The sequence below is a fragment of the Eschrichtius robustus genome, chromosome 9 (assembly GCF_028021215.1).
Source record: "Eschrichtius robustus isolate mEscRob2 chromosome 9, mEscRob2.pri, whole genome shotgun sequence".
NCBI classification, from domain to species: Eukaryota; Metazoa; Chordata; class Mammalia; order Artiodactyla; family Eschrichtiidae; genus Eschrichtius; species Eschrichtius robustus.
In genome coordinates this window covers 52,858,217-52,884,801 of record NC_090832.1, presented here as the reverse complement: position 1 = coordinate 52,884,801, position 26,585 = coordinate 52,858,217, and the positions used below count along the sequence as shown (strand labels likewise).

The following is a 26,585-nucleotide window of genomic DNA, read 5'->3' as shown; positions in this document are numbered from 1 at the left end:
TTTTTGTGCCAGTACCATATTGTCTTGATTACTGTAGCTTTGTAGTATAGTCTGAAGTCAGGGAGTCTGATTCCTCCAGCTCCGTTTTTTTCCCTCAAGACTGCTTTGGCTATTCAGGGTCTTTTGTGTTTCCATACAAATTCTGTAATTTTTTGTTCTAGTTCTGTGAAAAATGCCAGTGGTAGTTTGATAGGGATTGCACTGAATCTATAGGTTGCTTTGGGTGGTATAGTCATTTTCACAATATTGATTCCTCCAATCCAAGAACACGGTATATCTCTCCATCTGTTGGTATCATCTTTAATTTCTTTCATCAGTGTCTTATAGTTTTCTGCATACAGGTCTTTTGTCTCCCTAGGTAGGTTTATTCCCAGGTATTTTATTCCTTTTGTTGTAGTGGTTAAGTGGAAGTGTTTCCTTATTTTCTCTTTCAGATTTTTCATCATTAGTGTATAGGAATGCAAGAGATTTCTGTGCATTAATTGTGTATCCTGCAATTTTACCAAATTCACTGAATAGCTCTAGCAGTTTTCTGGTGGCATCTTTAGGATTCTCTATGTATAGTATGTCATCTGCAAACAGTGACAGTTTTACTTCTTCTTTTCCAATTTGTATTCCTTTTATTTCTTTTTCTTCTCTGATTGCCGAGGCTAGGACTCCCAAAACTATGTTGAATAATAGCGGTGAGAGTGGACATCCTTGTCTTGTTCCTGATCTTAGAGGAAATGCTTTCAGTTTTTCATCATTGAGAATGATGTTTGCTGTGGGTTTGTCATATATGGCCTTTATTATGTTGAGGTAGGTTCCCTCTATGCCCACTTTCTGGAGAGTTTTTATCAGAAATGGGTGTTGAATTTTGTCAAAAGTTTTTTCTGCATCTATTGAGATGATCATATGGCTTTTATTCTTCAATTTGTTAATATGGTGTATCACATTGATTGATTTGTGTATACTGAAGAATCCTTGCATCCCTGGGATAAATCCCGCTTGATCGTGGTGTATGATCCTTTTAATGTGTTGTTGGATTCTGTTTGCTAGTATTTTGTTGAGGATTTTTGCATCTATATTTATCAGTGATATTGGTCTGTAATTTTCTTTTTTTGTAGTATCTTTGTCTGGGTTTGGTATCAGGGTGATGGTGGCCTCATAGAATGAGTTTGGGAGTGTTCCTTCCTCTGCAATTTTTTGGAAGAGTTTGAGAAGGATGGGTATTAGCTCTTCTCTAAATGTTTGATAGAATTCACCTGTGAAGCCATCTGGTCCTGGACTTTTGTTTGTTGGAAGATTTTTAATCACTGTTTCAATTTCATTACTTGTGATTTGTCTGTTCATATTTTCTATTTCTTCCTGGTTCAGTCTTGGAAGGTTATACCTTTCTAAGAATTTGTCCATTTCTTCCAGGTTGTCCATTTTATTGGCATAGAGTTGCCTGTAGTAGTCTCTTAAGATGCTTTGTATTTCTGCAGTGTCTGTTGTAACTTCTCCTTTTTCATTTCTAATTTTATTGATTTGAGTCCCCTCCCTCTTTTGGTGAGTCTGGCTAATGGTTTATCAATTTTGTTTATCTTCTCAAAGAACCAGCTTTTAGTTTTATTGATCTTTGCTATTGTTTTCTTTGTTTCTATTTCATTTATTTCTGCTCTGATCTTTATGATTTCTTTCCTTCTGCTAACTTTTTTGTTCTTCTTTCTCTAGTTCCTTTAGGTGTAAGGTTAGATTATTTATTTGAGATTTTTCTTGTTTTTAGAGGTAGGATTGTATAGCTATAAACTTCCCTCTTAGAACTGCTTTTGCTGCATCCCATAGGTTTTGGATCGTCGTGTTTTCATTGTCATTTGTCTCTAGGTATTTTTTGATTTCCTCTTTGGTTTCTTCAGTTATCTCTTGGTTATTTAGTAACGTAGTGTTTAGCCTCCATGTGTTTGTGTTTTTTACGTTTTTCCCCTGTAATTCATTTCTAATCTCATAGCATTGTGGTCAGAAAAGATGCTTGATATGATTTCAATTTTCTGAAATTTACTGAGGCTTGATTTGTGACCCAAGATGTGATCTATCCTGGAGAATGTTCCATGCACACTTGAGAAGAAAGTGTAATCTGCCGTTTTTGGATGGAATGTCCTATAAATATCAATTAAATCTATCTGGTCTATTGTGTCATTTAAAGCTTCTGTTTCCTTATTTATTTTCATTTTGGATGATCTGTCCATTGGTGTAAGTGAGGTGTTAAAGTCCCCCACTATTATTGTGTTACTGTCGATTTCCTCTTTTACAGCTGTTAGCAGTTGCCTTATATATTGAGGTGCTCCTATGTTGGGTGCATATATATTTATAATTGTTATATCTTCTTCTTGGATTGATCCCTTGATCATTATGTAGTGTCCTTCCTTGTCTCTTGTAACATTCTTTATTTTAAAGTCTATTTTATCTGATATGAGTATTGCCACTCCAGCTTTCTTTTGATTTCCATTTACATGGAATATCTTTTTCCATCCCCTCACTTTCAGTCTGTATGTGTCCCTAGGTCTGAAGTGGGTCTCTTGTAGACATCATACATATGGGCCTTGTTTTTGTATCCATTCAGTAAGCCTGTGTCTTTTGGTTGGAGCATTTAATCCATTCACGTTTAAGGTAATTATCGATATGTATGTTCCTATGACCATTTTCTTAATTGTTTTGGGTTTGTTTTTGTAGGTCCTTTACTTCTCTTGTGTTTCCCACTTAGAGAAGTTCCTTTAGCATTTGTTGTAGAGCTGGTTTGGTGGTGCTGAATTCTCTTAGCTTTTGCTTGTCTGTAAAGCTTTTGATTTCTCCCTCGAATCTGAATGAGATCCTTGCCGGGTAGAGTAATCTTGGTTGTAGATTCTTCCCTTTCATCACTTTAAATATATCATGCCACTCCCTTCTGGCTTGTAGAGTTTCTGCTGAGAAATCAGCTGTTAACCTTATGGGAGTTCCCTTGTATGTTATTTGTCATTTTTCCCTTGCTGCTTTCAATAATTTTTCTGTCTTTAATTTTTGCCAATTTGATTACTATGTGCCTCGGCGTGTTTCTCCTTGGGTTTATCCTGTATGGGGCTCGCTGTGCTTCCTGGACTTGGGTGGCTATTTCCTTTCCCATGTTAGGGAAGTTTTCGACTATAATCTCTTCAAATATTTTCTCTGGTCCTTTCTCTCTCTCTTCTCCTTCTGGGACCCCTATAATGCGAATGTTGTTGCGTTTAATGTTGTCCCAGAGGTCTCTTAGGCTGTCTTCATTTCGTTTCATTCTTTTTTCTTTATTCTGTTCTGCAGTAGTGCATTCCACCATTCTGTCTTCCAGGTCACTTATCCGTTCTTCTGCTTGAGTTATTCTGCTGTTGATTCCTTCTAATGTAGTTTTCATTTCAGTTATTGTATTGTTCATCTCTGTTTGTTCTTTAATTCTTCTACGTCTTTGTTAAACATTTCTTGCATCTTCTCGATCTTTGCCTCCATTGTTTTTCCGAGGTCCTGGATCATCTTCACTATCATTATTCTGAATTCTTTTTCTGGAAGGTTGCCTATCTCCACTTCATTTAGTTGTTTTTTGGGGTTTTATCTTGTTCCTTTATCTGGTACATAGCCGTCTGCCTTTTCATCTTGTCTATCTTTCTGTGAATGTGGTTTTTGTTCCACAGGCTGCAGGATTGTAGTTCTTCTTGCTTCTGCTGTCTGCCCTCTGGTGGATGAGGCTATCTAAGAGGCTTGTACAGGTTTCCTGATGGGAGGGACTGGTGGTGGGTAGAGCAGGGTGTTGCTCTGGTGGGCAGAGCTCAGTAAAACTTTAATCCGCTTGACTGCTGATGCGTGGGGCTGGGTTCCCTCCCTGTTGGTTGTTTGGCCTGAGGCAACCCAACACTGGAGCTTACCTGGGCTCTTTGGTGGGGCTAATGGCAGACTCTGGGAGGGCTCACGCCAAGGAGTACTTCCCAGAACTTCTGCCGCCAGTGTCCTTGTCCCCATGGTGAGCCACAGCCAGGCCCCCTCTGCAGGAGACCCTCCAACACTAGCAGGTGGGTCTGGTTCAGTCTCCCTTGGGTTCACTGCTCCTTCCCCTGGGTCCCGATGCGCACACTACTTTGTATGTGCCCTCCAAGAGTGGAGTCTCTGTTTCCCCCAGTCCTGTCAAAGTCCTGCAATCAAATCCCACTAGCCTTCAAAGTCTGATTCTCTAGGAATTCCTCCTCCTGTTGCCGGACCCCCAGATTGGGAAGCCTGATGTGGGGCTCAGAACTCACTCCAGTGCGTGGACTTCTATGGTACAAGTGTTCTCCAGTCTGTGAGTCACTCACCCAGCAGTTATGGGATTTGACTTTGCTGTGATTGCACCCCTCCTACAGTCTCATTGTGGCTTCTCCTTTGTCTTTGGATGTGGGGTATCTTTTTTGGTGAGTTCCAGCGTCTTCCTGTCGATGATCGTCCAGCAGCTAGTTGTGATTCTGGTGTTCTCACAAGAGGGAGTGAGAGCACGTCCTTCTACTCCGCCACCTTGGTTCAGGCCCATCTATTACTTTTTAAAACATAGTTTTGTGCAATGCATTTTATGGGAAAATGCTGTTTAGAGAGTTCTTAGCACCAAAATAAAGTCTGTGATGTGTAAGGAACAGGTTAAAAGATGGTGAACGTTGGCTCAATTCCACAAAATACATAGCAAGAGATTAATAAAACAGGAGACATAAATTGCAAATCACTTTAAAAGTTGAGAGATACGATACCTGCGGAATTCCTGGGCCCTTGCTCTATGCTTGTTTTCACTGCCAACAGTCTTGTCTGTTGCTTCACACCTGTGTAATTTCAACATTCTTCCAGCTGATACCTCTGCTTCTAATTCCTCTGGCTTCCCTATTCACAGCTTCTACAATAATCTTTATCAAAGATCTTCTCTTTGTGTAAGACCCTATGGTACTTTCCTTCTACTTACTATTTTAAATCCAAACTCCCCAATACAAATGTTCAAGATCTATCCATTGATTCACTGATTTCTTTTAAAATTATCACCCATCCCTAGTAAATGCCCTTTGCTCCAGATCTGACTATAGCTTTGTCTCCATCGCAGCTCTCAATACACATGCTCCAGATTTGTCTAGCACAGCTGCTAGCGCATAATAGGTACTCATTTACATCTGTTGAATGAGCAGACCTAGAAAATAACTAGGTAACCCTAAAACAAAATTATAAGTTTCTCTTCTCAGTTTTATTTGAACCTGTGTTCAAAGCACCTTCATGATTGAGTCACATATATTGCCATAATACCTGTCTGCCTTTCTAACCTTACCTCCAATCACTCTTTTGTTCATCTACCATGTTTCATCTGAGTGGGCCTTCTTTCTATTTTTTGGATACATTAAGCTGGTTCCTCTCTCAGGACCTTGCCTGAGTTGCTTGCTGCTTTTTGTCACTCAGATCTCAGCTTAGAAGTTATTTCCTCAGGACTTTCAAGAACATTCACTCTAAAGTAACTCACTTAATCCTTCACTATCACTTCTCCCTATTTAATTCTATGCTGTGCAGTATCAGTTATTTCTCTTGTTCATTTATTTATCTGATTGTTTATAGTTGGCCTCTCCACTAGGATGTAAGCTCCATGAGAACAAAGATGTCTTATTCACCGAGCTCTTATACCACTAATGTCTGCCACATGGCAGATGCTCAAAAAATATTTTAAATGAATGAATAAACAAATCTGACCTCCCAGACAATGCTCTGATCCCAACAAAACTCAACAACTTCTCCTAATTCTACTATACCTTCTAAGACTCAACTTAAAAGAAAATTAGCTCCTCCAAGAAGCTTCCCCTGAAATACTTCTGTTTATTCTTAATGTTGCACGTTCGCCTAAATATTTTGCCTGTATCATATAATTTGACATGTGGTCTTATGGGTAAACTGCTATCCAGTGGTTTCATGCACGTTTTTTCCTCTGACCTATATGCATCATCAGATCCCTGAGAGAAGGTTTGTGTTTTTTGTTGTAGCTTTGTTTTCAGTGCTCTGGTAGTACTCAGTGTACTATTGTAGATAGAGAAGCAATTCAATACAAGTTTACTAATAAGCACTTTATCAAAATGGCCTAATTCATTCAGAACGTATGGAGGGAACAATCCCTAGAGCTCACACAGGGCTGGGAATAGTTCCTGTTCCCACCAGCTGGAGTGGGAAAACTCATAATGCACAGGGTATCAGTAAAGTATTCCGAAGGGTTTGCCTTAGCAGTGGGGAAAATTAGCCCTAGACTAAATGCCACTCTGGTCCTGAGTAACAAAGCTTAAAGGTAAGACCTGAAAGGATCAAACTGTTTCCAGTAATTTAACTGCATTCCAGAAGAAAGCTCAAGGATATTTATAGAGACACAAAAATATCTAGCATCCAACAAAATAAAATTCACAGTGTCTGGCACCCAATCAAAAATAACCAAGCATGCAAAAAAAAAAAAAAAAAGGCAGGAAAATACAATGCATAATGAGGAATAAAATCAGTCAATTGAAATCAACTTAGAAATGACACAGATGATAGAATTAGTAGATAGGGATATTAAAACAGTTTTCATAACTGTATTCCATATGGTCTAGAAGAGCTAGAAGAAACATTGAGTATGTTAAGTAGAAACATGGAAGATATAAATTGGTGAACTTGAATGCACACCAACAGAAATTATCCAAAATGAAATGCAAAGAGAAAAATATGGGGAAAAAAAAGACTACAGCACAGTGGGCTCTGCGATAACTTCAAGCAGCCTGGTGTCCCTGTGACAGAGGAGAAAGGAGGAAAGATCAAAAAAATATTTAAAGAAATAATGACCAAAATTTTCCAAAATTTGATAAAAACAATAAAGTCACAGATCCAAGAAGCTCAATGAATCACAAGCACAAGAAACATGAAAAAAAAAAAAAACAATGACACCAAGGCATCATAATCCAATTGCTCAAAACCAGTGGTAAAAAGAAAATCAGAAAAACAGCCAGAGAAATTTAGACATGCTATGTACAGAGGAACAAAGATAAGAATAACAGCAGCTTTCTTGTTGGAAACAATGTAAATTAAAAGACAATGAAGCAATATCTTTAAAACATTGAAAGAAAAAAATAATCAATCTTGAATTCTACATCCAGTGAATATACCTTTCAAAAGCAAGGTTGAAATAAAGACTTTTTCAGACACACAAAAGTTGAAAGAATTAATCACCAGCAGACCTGCACTATAAGCAATGTTAAAAGAGATCTTGGGGGCTTCCCTGGTGGCGCAGTGTTTGAGAATCTGCCTGCCAATGCAGGGGACACGGGTTCGAGCCCTGGTCTGGGAGGATCCCACATGCCACGGAGCGACTGGGCCCGTGAGCCACAATTGCTGAGCCTGCACGTCTGGAGCCTGTGCTCCGCAACAAGAGAGGCCGCGATAGTGAGAGGCCCGTGCACCGCGATGAAGAGTGGCCCCCACTTGCCGCAACTGGGGAAAGCCCACGCACAGAAACGAAGACCCAACACAGCCATACATAAATAAATAAATAAATAAATAATTAAAAAAAAAAAAAAAGAAATCTTTTAGGAAAAAATAAAAAAATACCACAAGGAAATTTGGATCAACATAGAGAAATGAAAAGCACTGAAGATATTAACCATGTGGGTAAATATAAAAGACTTAAAAAATGAAACCACTTTAAAATATAATTGAATGTTTAAAGCAAAAATAATAATTTATTGTGGGATTTATAATACATACGGAAGTAAAATGTATGACAATGATAACACAAATCCTGAGAGGGAAGAAACAGAAATAAACTTTTGTAAGGTTCTTATACTATAAGTAAAGGTATACTATCACTTGAAGGTAGACTGTGATAAGTTAAAGATATATATATTATAAACTCAATAGCAACCACTAAAAAAAATGTATTAAAGATTTATAGTTAATAAGTTAAAAAAGGAGAAAAAATAGCATCATGTAAAATAATCTGAGAAGGCAGAAAAAGAAGAAAAAGGAAGAAAGAAAAAATGAGACAAATAATAAATAAATAACAAGATGGTATTATAGATTTAAACTGAACCATATTAATAAATGTATCCAGTGTAAATGATCTAAATACACAAATTAAAAGGTAGAGATCGTCATACTGGATAAAAGAGCAAAATCCTGCATACAAGAAGCCCATTTTAAATATAAAAAAAGTAAAAGGATGGAAATATATATATACCATGATAATTTTAATCAAAAGAAGGCTGGAGTTGTTATATTAATATCAGATAAAGTACATATTGAAAAAAATATAAAGAATATTACCAGAGATTACAAAGGTCAGTTAACAATAAAGGGATGAATCGTCAAGATAACATAATGATCCTAAAGATAATATAATAATCCTAAAGGTTAATGTACCTAAAGCAGAGCTTCAAGACACATGAAGGAAAAACTGATAGAACTGCAGGAAGAAATAGAAAAATCCACAATCTCAGTCAGAGACTTTAACACCTTTCTCTCAGTAACTGACAGAATAAGCAGAATGAAAATAATAACAAATATAAAAGACTTTAATGATACTATCAAATTGACTTAATTGATATTTATAGAACACTCTAAGATATAATAGCAGAATACATATTCTTTTTTTTTTAACATCTTTATTGGAGTATAATTGCTTTACGATGGTGTGTTAGTTTCTGCTTTATAACAAAGTGAATCAGTTATACATATACATATATCCCCATATCTCTTCCCTCTTGCGTCTCCCTCCCTCCCACCCTCCCTATCCCACCCCTCTAGGTGGTCACAAAGCACAGAGCTGATCTCCCTGTGCTATGCAGCTGCTTCCCACTAGCTATCTATTTTACATTTGGTAGTGTATATATGTCCATGCCACTCTCTCACTTTGTCCCAGCTTACCCTTCCCCCTCCCCATATCCTCAAGTCCATTCTCTAGTAGGTCTGCATCTTTATTCCTGTCTTGCCCCTAGGTTCTTCATGACCATTTTTTTGTTGTTGTTAGATTCCATATATATGTATTAGCATACAGTATTTGTTTTTCTCTTTCTGACTTACTTCACTCTGTATGACAGACTCTAGGTCCATCCACCTCACTACAAATAGCTCAATTTCGTTTCTTTTTACGGCTGACTAATATTCCATTGTATATACGTGCCACATCTTCTTTATCCATTCATCTGTTGATGGACACTTAGGTTGCTTCCATGTCCTGGCTATTGTAAACAGAGCTGCAATGAACATTGTGGTACATGACTCTTTTTGAATTATGGTTTTCTTAGAGTATATGCCCAGTAGTGGGATTGCTGGGTCATATGGTAATTCTATTTTTAGTTTTTTAAGGAACCTCCATACTGTTCTCCATAGTGGCTGTATCAATTTACATTCCCACCAACAGTGCAAGAGGGTTCCCTTTTCTCCACACCCTCTCCAGCATTTATTGTTTGTAGATTTTTTGACGATGGCCCTTCTGACTGGTGTGAGATGATATCTCACTGTAGTTCTGAGTTGCATTTCTCTAATGATTAATGATATCGAACATTCTTTCATGTGTTTGTTGGCAATCTGTATCTCTTCTTTGGAGAAATGTCTATTTAGGTCTTCTACCCATTTTTGGATTGGGTTGTTTGTTTTTTTGATATTGAGCTGCATGAGCTGCTTGTAAATTTTGGAGATTAATCCTTTGTCAGTTGCTTCATTTGCAAGTATTTTCTCCCATTCTGAGGGCTGTCTTTTAGTCTTGTTTATGGTTTCCTTTGCTGTGCAAACGCTTTTAAATTTCATTAGGTCCCATTTGTTTATTTTTGTTTTTATTTCCATTTCTCTAGGAGGTGTGTCACAAAGGATCTTGCTGTGATTTATGTCATGGAGTGTTGTGCCTATGTTTTCCTCTAAGAGTTTAATAGTGTTTGGCCTTAAATTTAGGTCTCTAATCTATTTTGAGTTTATTTTTGTGTATGGTGTTAGGGAGTGTTCTGATTTCATTCTTTTACATGTAGCTGTCCAGTGTTCCCAGCACCACTTATTGAAGAGGCTGTCTTTTCTCCACTGTATATTCTTGCCTTCTTTATCAAAGATAAGGTGACCATATGTGCGTGGGTTTATCTCTGGGCTTTCTATCCTGTTCCATTGATCTATATTTCTGTTTTTGTGCCAGTACCATACCGTCTTGATTACTGTAGCTTTGTAGTATAGTCTGAAGTTAGGAAGTCTGATTCCTCCAGCTCCGTTTTTCTTTCTCAAGATTGCTTTGGCTATTCGGGGTCTTTTGTGTTTCCATACAAATTGTGAAATTTTTTGTTCTAGTTCTGTGAAAAATGCCAGTGGTAGTTTGATAGGGATTGCATTGAATCTGTAGATTGCTTTGGGTGGTAGAGTCATTTTCACAATGTTGATTCTTCCAATCCAAGAACATGGTATATCTCTCCATCTATTTGTATCATCTTTAATTTCTTTCATCAGTGTCTTATAATTTTCTGCATACAGGTCTTTTGTCTCCTTAGGTAGCTTTATTCCTAGATATTTTATTCTTTTTGTTGTAATGGTAAATGGGAGTGTTTTCTTAATTTCACTTTCAGATTTTTGTTCATTAGTGTATAGGAATGCAAGAGATTTCTGTGCATTAATTTTGTATCCTGCTACTTTACCAAATTCATTGATTAGCTCTAGTAGTTTTCTGGTGGCATCTTTAGGATTTTCTATGTATAGTATCATGTCATCTACATATTCTTTTTAAGTGAATATAGAACATTTACCAGGATAGTTCATATCTGGGCCATAAAACAACTCTCAGTAAATTTAAAATAATTCAAACCATATAAAATGTTCCCTAGTCACAATGGTATTATAAATCAATAACAGAAAGACATCTGTAAAATCCCCAAATATTTGGAAACTAAATAACAAACTGTAAAATAATCCATGAGTCTAAGGAAGAGAAAAGAGAAATTAGTAAGTAGCTTGAACTGAATGGAAATGAAAAACAACATAATGGAAATTTGTGGGATGCCACTAAAGTAGCACTTAGACGGAAATTCATTGCACTAAATACCATATAAGAAAAGAAATCAGAGTTCAAATACATGATTTCAGCTTAAAAAAATAAAAAAAGAAGAGGAAATAAAACCAAAGCAATCAAAAGGAAAGAGATTATTGTAAAACTCAGAGTGAAAAAATCAATGTAAAAGAAAGGAGAAAAAATAGAGAAAGTCAATGAAACCAAAAGCTGGTGCTCTGAGATCAATATTGTTAAGCCTCTAGGAAAATTACAGAGAAGATACAAATTACCAGTATCAGAAATGAGAGAAGTGACATTACTGCAAATTCTACAGATATTAAAAGGATAATATGGGAATATTATGAAGAACTTTAGGCCAATAAATTTGACAACTTAAATTAAATAGAGTTTCATTGCAGGGCACAAACTACCAAAATCTACTCAAGAAGAAATACATAACCTAAATAGTAGGATACTTTTAAGCAATTGAATTTGTAGTAGAAAAAAAAAAAAAAACACAAAAACTTTCTCATAAAGAAAGATCCAGATGGTTTCATTAGTGAACTCTATCAAATATGTAAGGAAGAATCAGTACTAATTCTACACAGAATCTTTAAAAAAATCAAAGAGGAAATATTTCCCAATTCATTTTGAGGCCAGCATTATCTTGATATTGACAAAAGACATTACAAAGAACTGAAAATAACACACCTTATTCCTCATGAATAAAAATGTAAACATTAACAAAATTTTAGAGTATCAAATCCAACAATATAGAAAAGGGTGACTGCATCATGATCAAGTGAGGTTTATTCCAGGAATGCAAGGCTGATTTAACATTTGAAAATCAATCAATTAAGTCACCATATTAACAGACTAAAAAAGAAAATCCCAAAAGAGAAGAAAACTAAAAAAAAAAATATATATATGATCACCTCAATAGCTCCAGAAATAAAAATGGTCAAAACCTAACATTAATTTCTGATAAAAAACCCTCAGGAAATTAAGAATATAAGGGAACGTATTCATTAATGAGGAGCCTCTATCAAAACCAAAACCAAGGGCTTCCCTGGTGGCGCAGTGGTTGAGAATCTGCCTGCCAGTGCAGGGGACACGGGTTCGAGCCCTGGTCTGGGAAGATCCCACATGCCGCGGAGCAGCTGGGCCCGTGAGCCACAGTTACTGAGCCTGCGCGTCTGGAGCCTGTGCTCCGCAACAAGAGATGCCGCGATAGTGAGAGGCCCGTGCACCGCGATGAAGAGTGGCCCCCACTTGCCGCAACTGGAGAAAGCCCTCGCACAGAAACGAAGACCCAACACAGCCATAAATAAATAAATAAATAAATAAATAAATAAATAAATAAATAAATAAATAAATAAATAAAATTAAAAAAAAAAACCAAAACCAAAACCAAAACCAAAACCTGCAGCTAACATCATACTTAATAGTGGTCAAATATTGAATGTTTTCCTCCTAGCATCAGGAGGAAAGCAAGGATGTCCATTCTCACCACTTCAACATTATACTGGAGGGTCTAGTTGTTGGATCTGGGATTTGCTTTTATCCTACATACATACAACCTAGTGAGTTAGTCTGTTACTGTTTTGCTGTTTTGTGGATGCTAACAGAAGACATAAGACTCCTGGTTCAGAGATAAAGGACTTTATTATTTATGGCACGGGAAGAAGCATGTGCATTAGCATATTTGTGTTGGTTATCCTTTACCCCAAATCCTGCAGGGGCAATGCAATGGGCTCAGAAGGATGCTATGCCTTCAGTGGATTTACGTTACAGCTAACAAACACTGAGTTTGGGGGATCCACTGCTTTTGCAGCAAGGAGTGATGTATATATTTATTATCTTGATTGTGATGATAGCTTCATTGGTGCACACATATATCAAAACATATCAGATAGTGTACTTTAAATATTTGCAGCTTACTTACACCAATAAAACTGTCAGAAAAATGAGAAAAATCTTCCATTCCAAGCATTCTAGGCCTTTCTATATCATTAATTTAACAAATATTTCTGGGCTACTACTAATGTGCTAGGCACTGTGCTGATATTGGGAATACTATGGTGAACAAAATCCTTCCTCCCACGGAGTTTATATTCTTGTAGGGGGAGACTGAAAGTAAACAATAAGAAAAACATCAGATGGTGGCTACTGTGATTAAGATAAAGAGAATTAAGTAGGGTGGCTACTTTAGATTGGGGGTGGGTCATCTCTCTGAGAAGATGATACCGATGTAGAGATATGAATATCAAGAAGGGGCCAACACGCAGTGGTTGAGAATCCGCCTGCCAATGCAGGGGACACGGGTTCCAGCCCTGGTCTGGGAGGATCCCACGTGCCGCGGAGCAACTGGGCCCGTGAGCCACAACTACTGAGCCTGCGCATCTGGAGCCTGTGCTCTGCAACAAGAGAGGCTGCGATAGTGAGAGGCCCGCGCACCACGATGAAGAGTGGCCCCCGCTCGCCGCAACTAGAGAAAGCCCTCGCACAGAAACGAAGACCCAACAGAGCCAAAAAATAAATAAATAATTAATTAATTTAAAAAAAAAAAAAAAAAAAAGAAGGGGCCAACCACGTCGAAGTGGGAGAAGAGCACCTCTGACCTTCATCATTATTTTGGCTTTCTAACTGTTCTCATTTCCCTCCAAACTCCTGTAAGCCACGCTGAATTAACTTCCCCAAAGGTTAATATGATCATGTAATTACTGTGTTTAAAAACCTTCATTCTCTCTCTTATCTCAATTACTAAAAAGGATATTAGCGCTACATTCCAGCATTATGAGTCTTCTTGCATATGACAAAACCTACTTTTCCAGTCTTCTCACTATTCCTTTATTCTAACATGGAGAAAGCCCTGATCTTACGTATGCTTCCCTACTTTTGATCATGCTGTTTCTTCTGCTTGAAATGCCATCCTTCTCCTCAAGGATGCCATCAGTAGACATCCTTCCTATCCTTAAATGTCTGTCTCAAATATCACATTCTCCTTAATATCTTTTCTGATTTTCCCAGCCAGATGTAATTTTTGTTCACAATTCCCTCCTGTTATGTTTCTCAATGGGAAAAACTCAGCTTGCTCATTTTTTATTATATTTTAGATGGTGGCATAGGGCTTTGCAGATAGGAGATAATCCATAACTTCCTAGTGGACTGAATTATCTTAGTTTTGTGTTACTTGAAAGCTGCATGAGAGCCAAAAAAAAAAGATAAACATAAAGATAAAATAGAGACTTCCAGTGGCGGTCCAGTGGTTAAGACTTCACCTTCCAGTGCATCGGGTGCAGGTTCAATCCCTGGTCAGGGAGCTAAGATCATACATGCCTCACGGCCAAAAAAACAAAACATAAGACAGAAGCAATATTGTAACAAATTCAATAAAGACTTTAAAAATGGTCCACATAGGGACTTCCCTGGTGGCGCAGTGGTTAAGAATCCGCCTGCCAATGCAGGGGACACGGGTTCGATCCGTGGTCCGGGAAGATCCCACATGTCGCGGAGCAACAAAGCCCGTGCGCCACAACTACTGAGCCCACGTGCCTAGAGCGTGTGCTCCGCAACGAGAAGCCACCACAATGAGAAGCCCGCACACCGCAATGAAGAGTAGCCCCTGCTTGCCGCAACTAGAGAAATCCCGTGCACAGCAACGAAGGCCCAATGCAGCCATAAATAACAAATAAATAAATAAATAAATAAATTTATTTAAAAAAAAAAAGGTCCACATCAAAAAAATCTTTAAAAAAAGAAAAAGATAAAACAAATAAGTGGATAGAAGTTACCTTGCCCCACAAAAACAATGATATTCCTCATAAGAGAATAATCTACTGGAAATATAATGTGTTTAGAAAAAAATAGAACGGATCTTTACAATTTCAGTGACTCTGTTAAAATCAGTTCTTTTCCAAGACAATTGGATTCTCTTTAAAACCCTCTCACTTTCCTGAGACTGGGACCAAGCTAACATGAGCAGAACCTCTGAAAATAGGGAAGAAGTCTGCTGTTCTCCATCTCAACACCGACATGGGTTGAAGACACATGCCTTGCAGAGGACCTTGATTAGACTCCTAAGGAGGGAGCAGGAGTGGATGGGAAATAAACAATAAAAAATCAGAAAAAGAGTGTGTTGGGATCCCCAAGATCACCCCCAGGTTTGATGGTTTGTGAGGAGGATACACAGGACTTAGAATATAGTTGAACTCACAGGTGTAGTTTATTACAGAAAAAGGATACAAAGTAAAACCAGCAAAGGAAAAAGGTGCAGAGATGAAGTCTGGAGGAAACCAGGTGTAAGCTTCTAAGAATCCTTCCTCTACCAGTGGAGTCACACAGGATGGGATTAATTCCTCCAAGAATTAACATGTATGAAAACACATGTGAAATGCTGTCTAGCAGGGATATTCACTGGAGACTCAGTTTTCAGAGTTTTTGTTGGAATTGGTGATGCAGGCAACCTCTGCCTAGCATGCACCAAAATTCCAGACTCCCAGAAGGGAAGCAGGTGATCAGTATAAATAACATTGTTTGCAGAGACAATTTAGGTACAGTGAACTGCCCTTATCAGTTAGAGAATGGTGGAAACATCCCTAAAACCCAAGGGCCAACCTTACAAGCAGTTTTTCTGAGGACAGTAGTCCTTTTCTGTATAGGGATATATTGAAAATATTCTTACTTTTTTAATTCAAGGCTCTCACTTTCAGATTTTTTTTTTAGCAAATAGTATGAAATAGAGCAAAGTTAGGTACACTAAAATGTTCATCACAATATTGTTTAAATTAGTAAAAAAAAAAACACAAGGTAAGTGTCCAAAAACTGTGGACTGGTTCAGTAAATTATAGTACAGTAGTATGAAGAAATATTAAACAGCCATTAAATATTTTTGAAGATTTTAATAACAAAAATGACTATCCTGGAGAGTAAATCAGGACGAAAAATTATATGTACAATAATAACTCAAAAATGGGAGAAATACAGAATGAAATCTAGAAGGAAATACACTAGGATGTAATAATGATTCATTTCTGGGGGATGGCTTATATAAAATAATTTTCATTTTCCTCTTGACCTTTTCTGTACTTTCAAGTTTTATTTAGTGAACATGTATTTACTTTTCTAATTAGAAAACAAGTTATAATAATAAGATAATTGTGTTAAAAAGATTTTAGATATAATGGCCTATGGAATCAAAGCAAATTTTGCTAAAATGTAAAATATTTAGCATGCACAGTAATACGAATACAATGACTAGGGAACTCTTAGGATGGCAAACGAGCATTTAAAGTGCACTTTTTCTATTTGATGTGCTTCTTTCTTCAATTAGCTAACAGAACAAAAAAAAAAAAAGAAAAAGCAGGTAAAGGGAAGGGAGATATAAACACGAAAGAAAGCACAATGGCTAATTTTTATTTCAAGGAAGAAATGGTTCACAAACTAGCACACGCAAAAATGAAAAGGTTGTTTTTCAATGGGCAGAACAAGGATGAATTTCCTAAATAACACTGAATCCCAATTTACGTACAATCTGTTAAGTATTACTAACATAAGTCACATAAATTTTCAGAGTTTTCAGGAGGATTAGGTAATTACTCTACAGACTTCTGGAGGAGGTGATTTCTCACATATTCAGTTACAATTCCCCTCCATTTGCTTTAATGCATCTACCCTAGTCACAGAGATTCTACTCCACAGAAAGCTATTTTTATACTACCCAGCTTCTCCATCACTGTATTAAGTAGCCATGTAGAAAACAGACCACTCTTGTATCCTCTTATCCCTGGAGAGATGAAACGGTTTGCAGCTCATTTTAAATCACAAAGCAACTCTTTCGTGTACTGAATTGGCCCCAGGCTACGGAGGTTGTGCAACTCACTTCCCACATGACCTCCACTTGTGGCTGCTTCCCAATCTTGTCAGAACATGAAAACCTTGAAGGCACTCCACGTGGGGGGCAGTGCTCTCTCTGCCTCTGCAATGATCCCTGGGCCAAGTTAGAACAACCAGATTCTGAACAGCCACTGTAACGGCAAGCACACGCAGAAGGGGAAAAGAAAAGAAGCTCAGAATTTTTCTGGTTAGGAAGGGAAATGTGGTTAACCTAAATTGGACCTAAAGAGCAAATGGAGGCATCAAGAAGCACTCCCACTGCTTCAGTTCAACTATGCATTTTTGTTTCCGTTATAAAAAAAGAACAGCTCTTTAAATGGTTTGGCTATATTCAGAAATGTAACTGCTTAAAAAAGTTCTCAAGTGTTGCAAAGGACTGTGTTTGGGAAGGTGGTGGGGAAAGAGGGCAGATGACAAAGCATTGCTAGAGTCTTTTGAGTAAAACTTAAATTAGATAATCAAAGTCAGCAACTGGTGCTTGCTAAGTGATGGTTCATGTATGATCAACAGTCCTTCAAAGACTTTGCTGCTGCCTCTCTTCTCTTTCCCAGGAAGAAAGAGATTATATAGGACTCGGAGTCAAAGAACCTGGGTTCAGATCATGTCACTGCCAAACATGCATTAACAATTTCCAGACACTATGCTTTCTTGGCATTTGTCATCTCTGAATTTTAGGCTTTTCCTGTATAAAATGGGTACCAACAAATGTCACCCTTTTCATAGGTGATTATGTAGAAAGAAAGTATAAGCAAACTGTGAAGTGCTAAGCATTTTTATTGTTGTTGCTAGTAGGTCTGCTTGAAATATAAAAAGTACTTAACAAATGTTCACAAAATTATTAATAAACTGGAGTAATTATAGTGGACAAATGGTAAGAGTGAATAAGTCAAGAACCTTAAAATCAACAATAACACTTTCACTTAAAACTTAACAGATATTTAACTATAAAACATTAATATCTTATATGGAACTAAACTGAACACCTTAGAAATATCCTGGGGGGAAAACAATGCTTCAGCTGCCAGAAGAGGTCACTGTAATCATCATATACGGTAGGACCTCAGGTATGGCAGAGGCATGCTAGCATATCAGGTTTCATTAAGGTTACAGAGGCAGTGAATGAGAGGTTAAGAGCCTGAGCTCTGAAGTTCAATCTCAACTAACAAGTTGTATGACTATGGGCACATTACTTAATCTTTTCTAAGCCTCAGTTTTCGCAGATATAAAATGGGGAGAGCAGCAGTCTCTGCTAGCAGGATTACTGTGAAGACTTTAAGGAAGAAACAGGTGAAGCACTTACCACAGTGTTATTTGCTTACCTACCATCGTCTTCATCATACTATATACAAGGTGTCTTTTTATGAGTGGGACTAGACCAGGAGTCCTCCATTTTACAACCTCCTATTAACCTTCAGCCATGGTAGAGAACTATGGTATGTTTTTGAAAAACACAGCAAAGGGGGTCTACTGTGGTCATATACCCTGCCAGGTCCCCACACAGCACTATGCTGCTTAGGTGAAGTTCGATATGCCTGCCAGGAACTATGGCTCCCTGAACCAAATGTTAGCAGATGTTCAAGGTATAATTCTTCATATTTCACTAACCACTCTCTGAACCATCCAGAATCCCTGGGTTATACTTTTAAACTTTAAATTTCATATCCAAGTTGCTCATGCCCTGTGTTTCACTTCCAGTAAAATTTGTCTTTCTTTTTTCAAATGGAAATGTCAAAAACTTAAGATGTGCATACATGCATATTTTTTTCTAATTTGCAGTGAGTGAAATCTTGCTAATACAGAAGCTAAAGAAGTTAGAATAATGAAACACTAATATAGGAGTCCCTTATAATATCATATAACATGTTAACTGATGGTGGTGGTCAATGAAGCAATTGCTTCACATTCAATATCCTGCTGAAATGAAATAACTGCATTTTAAGGAAATAAAACGTAACCCTTTTTGAGATGTCCTGCTAAATGAGTCAAAAAACCTTAATTCTAGATCTATAAAATTAACCAAAATAATCCAACTGTGCAATCATCTTACATCTTATCACAGAGAATTTAATAATGCAGTAAATTCTGGATCTTGGATATAAAAGACATTCCTCCCTCATGCCCCCAAGAGTCACCTTCTTGGGACCGTGTCCACTCTTTTGGGACATGGAAAGCCCCTTCTCCTGAGGAAAGGCTGGGTCCAGCCACCTCAGCGTGAGCTGCTTCTCCAGCCTGCCTGCCTTTTTGACAGTGCTACCTGCCAGCCACAGCATCTTGTTGTCTTCTGGGCTGCTGCAGATTGAACAGACTTTTAATCCAGCCAGAGGGTAAGAGGTTGTTTTAATTGGTTAAATCTGCTATGTGCAAAGCATAGGACCATGAATTTGTAGCCAAAACACTAATCTAAAAAAATGTCACGAACAATTTAAACACAAAACAAGAATGATATTTTTGCTTGTCAATTCTACTTTTGCCACGAGGGTTTTTAACCTAAGATTTTATAATGACTACCAAATCTTTACCTTTGCTGAAGTAGAATTTTCATGGTATACTCCTTGTACCAAATCCATAAGAGCACTTGCTAAAAGTTCCACAACCTAAAAAACAAGAAAAAAATCAAAAGAAACAATTTAAAAAATGTATCCCTATTTTTACCTCAGAATGCTTCACAAGGCTTAGTAGCAAGGCAGTATTATGCTTGATAGAAAAAAAAAAATGGGGTTATGTGCAAAGATCCTGGCAAATGGCATTGCCCACCTGGATATTAGAGCTGTGATCCAATACTTCCGATCATAATTCAAGCAAAAAAAAAAAAAAATCTTGTAAGCATAGCATTTAATATACGTGAAAATCCAGTAATAGCCATATTGAACACAAGCTTAAATTTCAGATAACTAATGAAAAAATTTTTTAAAATTAATTTATTTTTGGCCGCGTTGGGTCTCCGTTGCTGCGCGTGAGGTTTCTCTAGTTGCGGCGAACGGGTGCTACTCTTTGTTGCGGTGCGCGGTCTTCTCATTGCGGTGGCTTCTCTTGTTGTGGTGCACGGGCTCTAGGTGCACGGGCTTCAGTAGTTGTGGCTCACGGGCTCTAGAGTGCAGGCTCAGTAGTTGTGGCGCATGGGCTTAGCCGCTCCATGGCATGTGGGATCTTCCCGGACCAGGGATCGAACTCGTGTGCCCTGCATTGGCAGGCGGATTCTTAACCACTGCGCCACCAGGGAAGTCCCTCAGATAACTCATGAAATCTTAACCCAATTTATTTGCTGAATGTTTATTTCTGTCAGGTGGATACTTTTTCAATATCCCCATTCTGGGAGGCATCACAATGCTAATTTTCATACGTAATACAGGGAGAAAAGCAACCTTTCTAACGTGTTCATTCTGTTGTACTAAAAATGCACTGTGGATATATTTGGTGTAGGGCCCCTGGGTCAAATGTACCATAAACACTGAAAATTTTTACAGAACTGTAATATTGAAATTGTATCATCAAACCTGTATTATTTTCAAGGCTCAGGCTATTTAAAAAAATCAAACAAAATCAAAAGCTTTGAACTTGTTCCAGAATGTAAAACAAGCAGAAAATAGTAAATGGTCTCTTTGCAACTACTGTACAATTTAGAGTTGTTTGCATAAACCATCTTAATTCAAGAGGATAAAACAGTGGTATTTATTATAATGTTCAATGCAGCCATTTCAAACAAGAATTCCTCAAGGCAACCCTACCCGCTTCTTAAGAAGTCTTAGTATCTTATATACTTAGCTTCCTATGTTATGCAGTCCTGTATCAGATTTCCACTCTTTGCTTCCTAAACTTTAGCTCAGTTTTGACTGAATTAAAGGATTTTGTTTCAGCTTTTATCATTCTTGTAATTGAAGACATTATTAAGCCAAAGGATACAGACCCAAACAACAAGATACTTCAATCTCAGGTACTTAGGATTTAATAAACATTTTTAGAGGCAAATGACATTAATTTGTAGAAAGATATGCTGTAAAATTTTAACACATAAGCATTTATCTCCAAATTTATATTTACATGCATCCTGCATAACACACACAAGGCTGCCGATATGGAAATTTTGCTGATTAAAGGGATTATTTTTTTCTAGCTCTGCAGATGGGTTAATTTTTAAGACCTATACAAAGTCTTCTTTTTTTTTTTTTAATCGCATTGCCCTTTAGGTAACCAAATACTTAAGAAATATTGTAGCAACATGAGCTGCAGAGGAACTGCGAGGACAATGATCCTACAGTGTTACCAGATGTGTTGAGTTATTTAAGTGGGGAAAGAGAGAAAAATGAATGGATTTTTCCCCCCCTGAAGGTATCAGATAAGCTCTATTCCCAAATCCAGGAGGATAGAGTATTGCCAATAGGTCTATGAAAGACTGTAACTAAATGCACAGCATCAGATTGGATTACAGTTTACACAAGCAACATCCCAAGATCCCTCTGATGGCTGGACACATAATACAGATCAATCAGTCACTAAGAAGTGTTATGGTTTTGAAACAGTTTGAGGTCTGAGACCAGCACTGGTAAAGTGAAGAGGGATTTACAAAAAGAAAGTCCGACACTAATTTTAACAATGGATCTGGTTTTGGATAAACAGAGTGTTCCTTTACTTCCCTGAAATTCCAGACCAGGAAGAAGCAACAAAAACTTTTTATTCTCCAATTCTTTTTCTGTTAATGCAATTAGCAAATATATGTAGATCTGTACTTACAAGTTTATAATTTATAAATGACCTGTACTTCCAAACGGCCATCCTTGCTTAAGCAGAATACACCTCCACTGCCAACAGCAACCATCAAGGAAAAAGCTTTGGACTACCTTAGGTTAACAAGTCCAGGAAGGCAAGAGAGTATAAAAAGCAGTCTAGCCTAGGGGAGTTGAATATGTCCCAGGCAAAAGTGACTTATCCAGCACACACTTAAATATCTTTCCACTGCCTGAAATGTTTACTTTTAAAATTATACCAAAAAGAGATGTGTTTAAGTATTATCCTCCTTTAAAATTGCAAATATTTCTAGGAAGACCACAGGACTAACAGCCCATACATACGTTAACAAGACCATTTAATGATCTCATCTTTTTTTTTCATTACATGGTTTACTACCACAGGCATTCACCTGTTTAGATAACTACTGTACTTAAATACAAGAAGGCACCTGCTGGGACTTCCCTGGTGGCTCAGTGGTTAAGAATCCGCCTGCCAATGCAGGGGACATGGGTTCGAGCGCTGGTACAGGAAGATCCCACATGCCGTGGAGCAAATAAGCCCGTGTGCCACAACTATTGAGCCTGCGCTCTAGAGCCTGTGAGCCACAACTACTGAGCCCACATGCCACAACTACTGAAGCTCCCGTGCTCTAGGGCCCACGTGCCACAACTACTGGGCCCGTGTACTGCAACTAATGAAGCCTGCGCACCTAGAGCCCATGCTCCTCAACAAGAGAAGCCACTGCAATGAGAGAAGCCCGCGCACTGCAATGAAGAGAAGCCCTTGCTCGCCGCAACTAGAGAAAAGTCCGTGCGCAGCAACAAAAACCCAATGTAGCCAAAAGATAAATTAAAAAAAAAAAAAAAAAAAAAGAAAGCACTTGCTTAATGAGCTCCTCCCTTCCCTCAGATTACTGAGGAATGATTTGTTCAAGCAACCTAAAACGGTCGCAAGGATAACGTCAGCCAGAAGAGAATCTAGAGCTCAACTGCCAGACTGTCTGAGACTAAGAGTCCCCGTCCCAGACTTTTTGGTGCTCCAGAGAAAGACCAAGGACTTCTGTTCCAAGCCCAGGGGGGCAAGCAAACACTTTCTACTAGAAAAAGTGGGTTTTAATTCAACAACAGAACACATGAAAAGACTATTTTAACCAAAATCAGAGGTCTCTGTAACATTGACTTGCTGCATCCTGAAACATTATTTCAGATTATATGACTGTCACCAACACTATTATAAAGTTTAGTTTACCTGCCTAGAGAGTAATCAAATAGGAGATATGTTTCTTCATTTCTGCATTTCTGGAGGTTGTGAGAATAGCAGAATTGCTTACCTGTACATGCAAATGCAAATATGCTTTTTTCTTTTATTTGTGTCGTGTTTAACTCTACAGCAATGTCATACACTATCTCCCAATCTTTTAAGTAACACCTTAGATTTCAGTGAGCCAGAAGTGGTAACCACTCACAATGTCAGTGTTATGAGCTGGTTTCTCCTGCCACCTCATTTTTGGCTACCAGAGAGAAGGTTGCATAGGAAAGGAAGTGGACATCAAATTGCTGTTCTCAAGCAAACAGCAATCTCTGTTGATCTCTCCCATTTTAATCACTACCCTCTCATCAAAGATAAGGAATAGGTAGTATTCAGATGTGTCTGAACCTTAACACAATTACAGATCCAATATAACTGACCTTTGGAATGAATTTCTTAAATGGTTAATTTACAGGACAAATTTTACCAACTGCAAGGGAATATGTAATTGCTTCCTTCTTTATCTTTTGGCAAGGGTAACTACGATTCAGTGATTTTTTTAAACTGAAAAACTAAAGTGATACATACTCTTAGAAAAGGTGTTGTAATGATTATATAATAAAATTATAATATAATTATATATATATTAATATAATTAATTATACATAATATAATTAATTATATAGAAATATATATTAATTATATATAATTATATATTATAATTATAATAAAATTCTCAACTTAAAAATTAGAAATTGAGAGAAGTAGGAGGTGGTAATGACCAAATGGCCAAAAATCACTCCTACTTACTGCTATACAAAGATTTCTATAACATAGTCTTAAGGAAACGAAAAAGAAAAGCTGGTTACAAAACAGAACAACATGATAGGTATTTTTCAAACAAAAATGAGATCAATCTACGTGTTCATATATGCTGAGAAAAAGGTCTGAAACAGCAAAATATTGATAATAATGATAATCTGTAAGTGGTAAGATTCTAGATGTTTTTAAAATTTTTTCTTCAACTTTTCTGAATTGCTGTACAATTGCTTAGTATATAATATACTACATTTTCTCTCCTTTTATTAGCTTGCTTTCATAATCAGATAAAATAAACCTACTTCTAGGGGGTGGGACGGGAAGAAGCATACCCTGTTTCAGTCTCAGAAAGGCTTCAAGCTAAGCTGTGTCCCCAAATTGATTTATGGAATATAGCAATCAATAGTCTCTGGATTAGCAAAAATAAGATCAGTAAGTGGTGATAAGCATTCTGTGCAGACAACTTGTGCCTTTCTCAATAAATGTGATTCAGGAGTACTGTCAGTCAGCATTTGACAGATGGAATAGACTCAACAGAGCTGTACATGTTTCACTAGTAATCCAGACCACTTCGGTTTGAGCAAAGGAGCGCCTATCCTAAATTTAAAGTAAAATACAACTAAATCTTTAGAAAAATGTTAATTATAAACTAATGTGGCCCAACTGAAACTCAAGTCAGCATAAGCTGAGTTGATGTCATAAGGTAGTACAGTTGTACTTTAATTCACTTTTAAAAGGTTGCTATGTACTTAATTTGCTTGGTATACTAAAACTGTGGAGGCCACTACAGATTTATAATCGTCTTTCAAAAACTTGCACTGGGAAGGTTATTTTAATGACATTTCTTACTACAGCGTGGAATGACAGGACAAAGTGTGATCCATCACTCTATTTGGGAGGCAAATGAACCCACAGCCCCTCAGTCTTTAGTACTCTTACCAGCTGCTAGCAAAGGAAACAGTCATGTGTGTGCACACATCTGCAGTTCTGATGGCATTTAATTACACACAAATCTATTGCACTCCTCCCCCAATCCCCAGGAACAAATAGCAACGCATGAAGCAGTAGCAAAGGTAAAACACCCTTGAGGGAAAATTAATTCTCATATACATCTTGGGAGGAACAAAAGACAGATTTAGTTCTTTTCAAAGTGCTTTGGCATTTGAAGGGATATTGTCAATTTTTTTTTTTAAGCCACAAAAACTATATTGTCAGTGAAAATATTTTACAGAAAAATACTTTTATAGATAAAGGATGCTGAATAGCCTGCTAATGGTACCCAGAGTGGTCAGCTTCACTCTTCCGTTCCTCTTCATACAAATGGAGCACAAAGTATTTGAGAGTTGCTTTTAAAGAAGAAAGATTTACCTACATTACCAAGGTGAGGTAGAGAAGGACTGGTAAAGGAGTAGTGCTCTCCCATAGAGGCCAATAATATCTAACATTTGTAAAGCACTTTATCATTTACAAACTGGGTTTAAGCAAACTATCTGGTTCCAGGTAGAGTCCTCAGTGCCCAGCCAGATCTTCCAGGCTGGCAGCCTCGTTGGAGAAGCAACCTCTGAAGAACATGGGGAGCAGAAGCAGTGGCCAAATAAGGGGTGAATCTACTCACCCACCACCTGGGCACACACAACCCAGATGAGCCCTAATCTGCATGCTGATTAATATAAATGAGTGGCTTTAATAAGCCATTGATGAAGTCTGTGAAAGAATGGTTCTCTCCACTGCTTCCTACCAGACAAGGACCAGGTTTAATGAAGACAATGATGAAAGGTCTGTTGCAGTGAACATACCACTAACTCACAGGAGTTCTGGAAGAAGCTTCTAACTCGGCTTTTTGAAGGGAGCCTTTTCAATGCTGCCAAATGTGTAAGGCTGTGCTTATTTGTGGGAGGGATGGCAATCTGTTCTAGTGAGCTGGGAACTTCTTTCTGGCTAAGGGGGAAGAGCAGAGAGAGAAATAGCACTACCAGTAGGACAGGTGCAGCAAAAACTAAGCAAATTGGTAATCTTAATTTTTAATTTAGAACAGCTGATACATTGGTTTATAAACTCTAACTACTGGTAACATTTGTCAAAATGGTTCAAGAAAATTCAGTGAACTCCAGAAAAGTAAAATCACAGCTGATAGAACTTAAATAGTCCACAAGTTCAGGAAAATGGCTTGAGTATGAAGTGTTGAAATTTAACATTATATTGGCTGGTGCACTCATTTCAGAAACATTTGCTGATAGCCTACTATGTACCTGGCACTGTACTAATGAGACTAGTGATGGCCATATAAAGGCCATTTACTTGTCTTTGATCACCTAGAGGATTAATACACAGATGAGCTGCATGACCTTGGGCCAGCACATCACTTCTTTGGGCCTCAGTTTGCATATCTAGATAAGAGGTATCTGTGCTTTATCAACAGTAAGCCCCATGATCAGAAACACCTAAATGTGCAGCTGCACACATTTTTTATTCATAACAATTGTAAGGAATAGTCAATTTGCCAAAAATGTGGATCTCTTTTACTAGCAATACAAAAGTAATCCAAAAAAGTTGTTCACTTTTTGAATGAAGGTGCATGATTCTTGGCCTTGTTTGTCACTTAACAATGAAAAATATCATTTATTTATTTAAACAATGATTAGGTTCCTGAAAAGTGGCAGATAATTTAAAATGCTGACATCAAGATGAAACTTTTCAGAAGAAATAAAGAAAAAGGATGCTTTCCAGTAGGTTAAAAAAAGGTTGTGTCAAGTACCTTGCATTGCTACAAAAACTGTAAATAGTTGCTGAGGATTGCATGCTTAGTCATGAAACAAAGCAATTCTGTCTGTCATTATCATAAAGCAGTCAGCTGCTTTATTTTCCACCTTCTCCAACATGAGAATTCCTGCACATGAAGTCTGTTGGACTC

At 37.6% G+C, this 26,585-nt stretch overlaps 1 protein-coding gene across 4 annotated transcripts in view; it reads right to left on the bottom strand.

Annotated features, from left to right (window-relative positions):
• The window catches only part of PDSS2 (decaprenyl diphosphate synthase subunit 2), a 252,066-nt gene that overhangs the window by 71,379 nt on the left and 154,102 nt on the right, over window positions 1-26,585 (bottom strand). For all 4 annotated transcript variants that reach the window (XR_011074975.1, XM_068551354.1, XM_068551353.1 and 1 more), the window contains one exon: window positions 19,402-19,476. Coding sequence is in view for 3 of the 4 variants with exons in the window: in XM_068551354.1 (XP_068407455.1) it covers window positions 19,402-19,476 (75 nt within the window). In the remaining variant the exon portion in view is untranslated. The remainder of the gene's footprint in view (window positions 1-19,401; window positions 19,477-26,585) is intronic.